General features: G+C 36.3%; 1 protein-coding gene across 1 annotated transcript; it reads left to right on the forward strand.

Moving 5' to 3' along the window:
- Positions 1-6,056: 6,056 nt before the first annotated feature.
- LOC132162797 (uncharacterized) lies at positions 6,057-7,169 on the forward strand. The gene has a single exon (XM_059573026.1). The coding sequence runs from the start codon at positions 6,057-6,059 to the stop codon at positions 7,167-7,169; it is 1,113 nt and encodes a 370-aa protein (XP_059429009.1).
- Positions 7,170-8,212: the final 1,043 nt, after the last annotated feature.

Here is an 8,212-nt window from a genome sequence, read left to right on the forward strand (position 1 = left end):
TTGGCCACTTCTTCCTTGTCTTCGGTTATATATGTTGACGGAAGAGGTATTTGGGAACATACAAGCACAAATCAGTGAACCTCCAGAGTTCATTTAATTGTCTTTCTTCGAAAACTTGGCCACTTCTTCCTTGTCATGTTTCATAAAAATCATCATTTCCAAGTTAAATATACTTTTATTTATGATTTCGTTCGATAATAATTTGGTGTTATCACATCAAGGGATAAACACTTAAAAATTGGTCTTTCAATCAAGATTTCATGCAATCAAATAAATCATCTATCTTATTTCAATACAAATAAAGCCTATATAATTCCGGATATTAAAAAAAAAAAAAAGCAAAATAATATTGCTTTCAAAAGTAGAGAAAAAAAAACTTAAAAATATGCTTGAAAATCCAGTAAATTACACAAAAAAAAAAAAATCCATAAACATTCAAATGAATTAAAACATAAGACCTTTAATTTTAGTTTAATTTATATAAATTAGAATATGTTAAAACATTGTTGGTCTGAAAAAAAAAAAAAAAAAAAAAGGGTTAAGAAGAATAATTTCCTCAAGTTGAATTTTTTGGCCAATAAATTATGTTTTTGTTAATGTTGGAGAGTACTGGAGTCTATGGAGAAAGAGAAAGATAGAGATGGAGAGAAAAAAGATGAGAGATATTAATGTTGGAGAGTGAAATGAGAGAGATGTCCTTTTTTTTGAAATAAGAGAGAGAGACGTGGAGAGAGGAAAAAAAAAAAGGAGAGAGAAAGTGATATGAACCGATTCAAGAGAGAGATGTGGAATGAGAGTAAATGACTTGGAAAAAAAGAAAAAAGAAAAAAAGAGAGAGATGTTGAGAGAGAGGAAAAAAAGAGAGATAGAGAGAGAACAAAAATATCAACAGTTCAATTTTTAACTGTTCAGTTTTTAAAATAATGAGTTAAAATATCAGTTTAGTCTTTAAAAAAAAATTGGTTCACGCCACATGTCGCGATTTGAAGATACTTAAAAAGAGGGGTTCGACTATTATATATGATATATGATATGATTTGATTTGTATTATTTGTTTTCTTATTTGATTTGTACATTGATAATACTTAATTTATTAAATAATTTATATATGAAAAACTCTTGAAATATAATTAAATGTCATTAATTACGCTAATTTAATGACTGGTTTTTAGTAAGAACCGGTTCATTCTTAAAAAACCGATTCATAAATTATGTCTTAAAAAACTGGTTTAGCATTAAAATAAAAAGGGTTTATGCCATATGTCGTAATATTAAGGCACTTCTGAGAGTAATTCGGTTTTTATATATACGAGCTTATAACCCGCGCTATGCGCGGTTTGTTTTCTTTTTAATTTACTTGTAAGGTCTTTAAGAGATTATTTGTAATTACTAACTAATTTCCTTCTCTTCATGCGCTTCTTAATTAACTCAAGAGCATAAACAAAAACCTAACCATAAGATATAGGAAGAAGTCCAGCAAATAGATATATATATTTTTTTAATTCAACCATACTTTCACATTATAACGTTAAAAAAAACTATTTGTAGAATAGAAGTAATAAATATTATAAAAATTATAACAAAAATTAAGGACCCAAAATGAAATCCGAAGCACAAAACTACATTTTAAAAAAAAAATTAAAAAAGAAAAGAAAAGGATAAACAAGCAGACTATTAGTATTTAGCATTCTCCGCTACATTATTTACCATTTTCTTTTAACACAACCCTTGCAAACACAATTTCCAAAACCGAATCAAAATTAATACTAATAAAAAATAATTGACTTTTTCATATATAGTAGTCATGTTAATTAGATATTTTTTCTTTCGACCATCGTGCATATATATAACGTAAAAGAAACTACTTTTACAACAAAAGTAAAAAATACTATAAAAATTAAAACAAAAATTAGAGACAAAACAATGGAATCAAAAGCACAAAACCACCAAAAAATAATAAATAAATAGACTATTTATCATTCTCTACTACATTATTTATCATTCTCTTTGGACACGCCCCTACAAACGCAATTTAGATAACCCAAACATTTAAAAAAAAAAAAAAAAACACATATTTCATCAAATAAACTAATTGCAAAATAAAATTAACAACGATTAAAATGATCCTCAATATCTATCAATCAAGGAGAGAGATCCAGAATTAATGGTGTGATACCTACTCTATCTCAATACAAATAAAATCCATAAATTATGAACATTCAAAAAAAAAAAAAAAAAGCAAAATAAACATAAACAAATGATTTAACTCAATATTTAACGCAATCAAATAAATCATCTCCTATGAGGTTCAATGCTTCATTATGTGTTTAGTTTTTCGAAAGAGTTTATTTCTTTTATGTACAAACAATCAATATTTTGCTCTTAAAAAGAGGAAAAAAAATATCAAAAAATGCATGAAAATCCGAATAAATCACACAAAAGGAAAAAAAAAAAAAATCACATAAAACATTCAAATGAATTAAAATATAAGATCTATTATATTTCAATACAAATAAAACCCATATAATTTTGAAAATTCGAAATGAATTCAGAGCAAAATAAACAAAACATTTTTTTTTAATATATATAAAATAAAACAAAATCTTCAGATGAATGAAATAAAAAATTATAAATAACAAAATAAAGCAATAAGAAAGAAGGAAAACAAAAAGTTACATCCACATGGATTAACATGCGTTGTAATCTCAATTAGAAATTTATATATTCATAATATATGCTCTATTGGTTGTTAGAGCAGTTGTAATAAATAAATCGAACATAAATTCAGTAGGCTAGATAACACATGATTCCTAAAGATGATATTCTAATAATTATAAATATTTAAAATTATAAATAATACTGCATTTCATAACCTTGTCGGATGGAACTCATCTTTTTTGCAAGTTATCTCAAAAATTGTTTAGAGTATAGAGTATTTTCATTAAGGTATTCACAATTTTGGTTGTTTAAATTACAATCAAAACGACAAAAAGAAAAAAAAAAAAATCAATTGATGAGAGAGAAGCACCTTAAAGAATCTGAAAAACGAAAAGAATCCAACAAAATCACAAAAGAGAGAAATCGAAGAGAGAGAGAGAGAGGAGGGAGAAGCACCGTAAGAAATCTGAGTGAAGGGAGAAGAAACGGATGTTTAATATAAAAAACTACACAGATGGTAAATTGAAAATTGGTCATTCATATCTGTCTAAACCCCATATGAGACGGATGCCTTTTGTTTTCCTTTTTCCCAATAAGAAAGATGGTGGCATCCTCATAATCACATTCTAACGTGGCGTATAAAATCTAAACAAATAATCTCAAATTAAGTATTCCTTCTAGTGAGAATGAGAACCACAATGCAAAGTATCATTTTGTTGGAGCGTAGAAACAATTTAAATTGCAAAAAATAAAGAACAGTAAATGAAATTATTGAAAATTAAAGATCCCGAAGGATGGTGTCACTATATTGATCGACATTCTCGATCTTCTCCTCCTTTCCTTGAATGGCACTGCACAAACAAAATTTCTGAACACCAATTGAACATAAATAAAATAATCAATAATGACAATGACAATGATTTCAATGATATTTATCCTTTTATGAGAAATATCCGGCAAAGAATGTCACTGAATCTGCTATAGAGTTCAATTTTCTCAAATAACACATGACAAAAATTGATATACGAAGGCCAAAATCCATGAAATTGTAAATTAACAACATAATTCAGTGACGGACGGTGACAGCAACACTATTAAAAGAGTTGCAGAGAATAATTAAATTAACTATTTTCACTACCAAAAATAGTTAATTTGGAAATTAGCACAATTCTCTTTTTATTTTATTTTATTTTTATGCATTCCACCGTTCACTGAATTCTCAAAGCCCATGTCTAACTACCGTAACGAAGACGCAACAAAGCACAGCTATGGTGAGAGCAGAATGGGTGAGAAGAAAAAGAAAAGGGAGAGAGGCGGAGGCCTGCGTGTGTGAGAGAAAAGAAAAAGAAGAGGGAGAGAGAGAGAGAGGAGGAAAAGAAAAGGAAAGAGCAACAATCAATTTCTGACGTGACTACAGTACACGATTTTTTGCCACGTCAGTAAATATTTTTCTGATGTAACAAAGTTGGCAGGTCAGTAATTAGTGACGTGACAATATCCACCCGTCAATAAATTCTGACCTGTTAGACATTACCACGTCAATAAATGTTTTAGGATTTTAAAACTTTAAAAATTATATATTTTACTGACGTGTTAAATTTTCACACGTCAATAAATATTGACGTGTAAAATTACCATGTCAGAAATTTCTGACGTGGCAGTTTTACACATAAAAAATTACTGACGTGTTTAATTGCCATGTCAATAATTCCTGACTGTGGAGTGTATGCATTGTGGATGTGGGGGCTGTGCAAGTGGGGATTGAGTGGCTATATTCTGTAAACTGTTTGGCATTCAAGGTGCGATTTTTCCACTTTGCCTGAGCCTAGCTTTTGCAGCCGTTGTATCTAAACTCTTTGTAGTTGTCAATGCATTATTATGGTAACTTAAATCAATGGCACTTTAACCTGTGACAGAAATTGAACATGAATGATGAAGTCTACAGCCGGCTTGACTAATTCATACTCCTACTGTTCAATTCTTTATTAATGGTCAAATTAATCTTGTACCAAGCCAGTGTTTCCTAAGGTTGTCTTCATCACTTCCTAATTCCAACTCCCAAGTGATTTGGTGGCCCAGTTCTCTGGAATTTAGGGGGCCAGAGTTGAGGTAAAATATCCTGAACATGCACTTTGCATTATGCAGGCTAATTATCTATGTATGCTATTGGGTCATGAATCCGCTATTTAAACCCAATAGACTCTAAACCCGATCTTGACCAAGCGGGAAATTTGACAAGGCCTCGGAATAGCTTTCCCTGAGAAGGCCTCATAAACCGGCACAATCTCGGTATCTGACTCCGAGACCGTCTCTCAGATAAGAGTCAGACGTCAGATCCGAGACATTATACTGAATGTGAATAAGTCAGAATACCAAGGGTAAAGTTGCCATTATACAGTTAAGGATATCCAAAGATTCAAATTCATTTCAATAAACATTATCCTACATTTGAAAGAAGCCTTCAACAAACAATCCCTATACTAGCGGGATAAGAGGCAATTTAAATTCAAAAGGCAATATACGTCTAACGACGACTTGCTGCCTCATCCCAAGATTCATCCCTTAACAGAATAACTGCAAACCAAATAATCAGGGATAAGAGTCCCAAGATATACGGGAGACAAACTCTACTCCATGCCTATAAATACAGCTCTCGATTTCTATCAAACGTAAGTGCAATCCTGGCTTTGAAAACTTTGATTGCTTAAACACTCTTTCCTCAGTTTCTAACTTAGGCATCGGAGTTCCCCCGCCGGGACACCCCCCGGGGTCTCTAATCCTATTTATTCTCTTTTGTGTGTAGTCTGAAATATCATCCGAAGCCCATCGCACCACCTGAAGGCGTGCCACATCACCATCCCGAAAAACTGTGTATCAACAGTTTGGCGCCGTTTGTGGGAAACAGCTATTTTCTTCATTTTTTATTATTCTAGGTATGGTGAATACACGCTCCCAATCTGTGTGACAGCCCGCACGTACCTCCTGGGGCTGCTGGAGCTCTTCCAGAGTTAGCAGATTTCATGAAGCAGATGACTGAATCCATGAAGGCTTTGCAGAAGCAGAACGAAGACCTCGCCACAAGGCTCACGGTTGCTGAAGGCCGAAACAGCCGAAGGGATCAAGAGCGGGTGGAAAGAAGGACGAAGAGACAAGAAGATAGGCACGAGAGGGAAAGACGCGCCGAGATCCATAGGGGAAAGAGGCCCCGAGGTTTTGAGGAAGAAGACGAAGTAAGCTCAGCTTAGGCCAGCCATCATAATACTGTCCAGAACAAAAGGTCTCGTCATACCAGATCTCGAAGGGAGCTGTCTTTCCTCCAGGAGGACCGTCGCACTGAAGGGTATAATGAGAGCAACGTTAACGCCGACTTGTAGGAGCTTAAGAAAAAATGCGATGAAATGGCTCGTCAAATAGCCGATGGCAGAGATCAAACCAATGCGGGGGAACTTATGGAAAACACAAGTCTCCCTTTCACCCCTCGAGTCATGAATTTTCCTCTCCCCGATCAATTCAAGATGCCCCGAGTTAATCTCTATGATGGCACCGGGGATCCAACTGAACACATGGAAGGTCTTCGTGCGCATTTCATTCTTCATGGAACCCCAAACGCAATTTCATGTAGGGTTTTTCCCTTAACTTTAGCAGGTGTAGCTAAAGATTGGTTCGGAAAACTTCCGGCCAATTCAATAGACGATTTCAAGACTCTCGGGCGTCTCTTCTTGAGTCAGTTCTTGGCTACCCGGAAGAGGAAGAAGAATCCGGCTTATTTGTTGTCCCTTGTGCAGGGGAAGGAGGAGTCATTAAAAGAGTTCATGCTCAGATTTAACCAGGAGAAGTTGATGATTGAAAACCCTCCTGAGCAGACAGTACTTGACGCTCTGATGCATGGAGTAAGGGCAGAAGGGCCTTTGATGGCCGAGCTGTCAAAAAGTACCAAGTTAGTGACTCTCGGTCAGTTCATAACAAAGGCTGATGAGTACATTAATCAAGAAGAAACCGTCAAGGCTCTCATGAAGAACCAGAAGGAAGAGCTCGAGGCCAAGGGCAATAAGGAGAAGGTAGCGCCGGCAAGTGCTGTAAAGAAGGAGGAGAAGAATGTGAAAAGGTCAGAGAAGGTGGCCCCATCATATCCTAGAATGGACCATCGGAAATTGCAGAGTGCGAAGTTCACTCCATTGAATACTAGCATGACTGAGGTGTTCATGGAGATAAGGAGGGATCCTGCCTTCAAATGGCCAAGCAAGCTGAAGGGCGACCCTAAGAGGCGTGATCCTCAGAAGTATTGCGAGTACCATCGCGATCATGGTCATTTAACCGAGGAATGCATAACATTGAGGCAAGAGATTGAGAACCATATCAGAAACGGAAGGTTGGTGAAATTCCTAGCAGGTGAGAGGAATCAACGAAGAAATGAAGAGCCTCCGCTACTGGAAGGAGTCCGAGAAGCACCTAGAAACCGAGGGGCAAGGCCGAGAGAAGATCGGTATGCTGAACCGATGCAGGATCAGTAGGCGGAACCAAGGCGAGACAGAGAATTCCATCAGCCTCGCCATTAAGACGTAGTAAGGGAGATTCACACCATCTCGGGAGGACTGGCTGGCGGAGGAGTTTCTAGCTCATCTAGGAAAGCTTACGCGAGGAGAACGAAAGCTGATAACGAAGTACTGTTGGTCGGAAGACCTCTAAAAATAGCAAGGAGAACTGGAATGGCTATATCCTTTTCTGAAGAAGATGAAAGGGGGGTAATATTTCCTCATGATGATGCATTAGTTGTCACGCTAACGGTGGCCAACCATAAAATCCACCGAATCTTGGTAGACAATGGTAGTTCAGCCGACATTTTACACTGGCCGGTCTTCAAGCAAATAGGTGTCGAACGGAGCAGGATCCAACCGTTTGATTCACCACTGGTAGGGTTTGCAGGAGAACAAGTTCAGCCAATGGGACTCATCTCCCTACCAGTTACGGTAGGAACGGCCCCAAGGCAATCCACAACTATGGTCGATTTCTTGGTAATCGATCGGCCGTCTGCATACAACGCAATCATTGGTCGACCATCCCTTAATAAGTTGAAGGCTGTAACTTCCACTTACCATCTAATGATGAAGTTTCCTACTGAGGAGGGAGTAGGAGTGGTAAAAGGAGATCAAGTTATGGCAAGGAAGTGTTATAACATTTCCTTGAAGAAGTCAGAACCTTCCCCTCTGACGGTCGGTATGGTGGACAGCCCAAGTAAAGTTCCCCTCAAAGGGGAGCCTGCCGAGCCTTTGGAAGAAGTAAAATTGGAAGAAGGAAAGGTAGTGAAGGTAGGAACGCAGCTCGTTTCGGAAGTCCGAGACTCTCTCATAACTTTTCTTCGAGAAAATATGGAGGTGTTTGCGTGGACTCATGAAGATATGCCGGGGATCAGTCCCGATGAAATTGTCCTCCAACTTAATGTGGACCCAAACATAAAGTCAGTAAGACAGAAGAGAAGAAAGTTTGCCCCAAAACGAAATATGGCTATTGCCGAGGAAGTGGAGAAATTACTTAAAGCTCGGTTCATAGAGGAGAT

The sequence above is a fragment of the Corylus avellana genome, chromosome ca10 (assembly GCF_901000735.1).
Source record: "Corylus avellana chromosome ca10, CavTom2PMs-1.0".
NCBI classification, from domain to species: domain Eukaryota; kingdom Viridiplantae; phylum Streptophyta; class Magnoliopsida; order Fagales; family Betulaceae; genus Corylus; species Corylus avellana.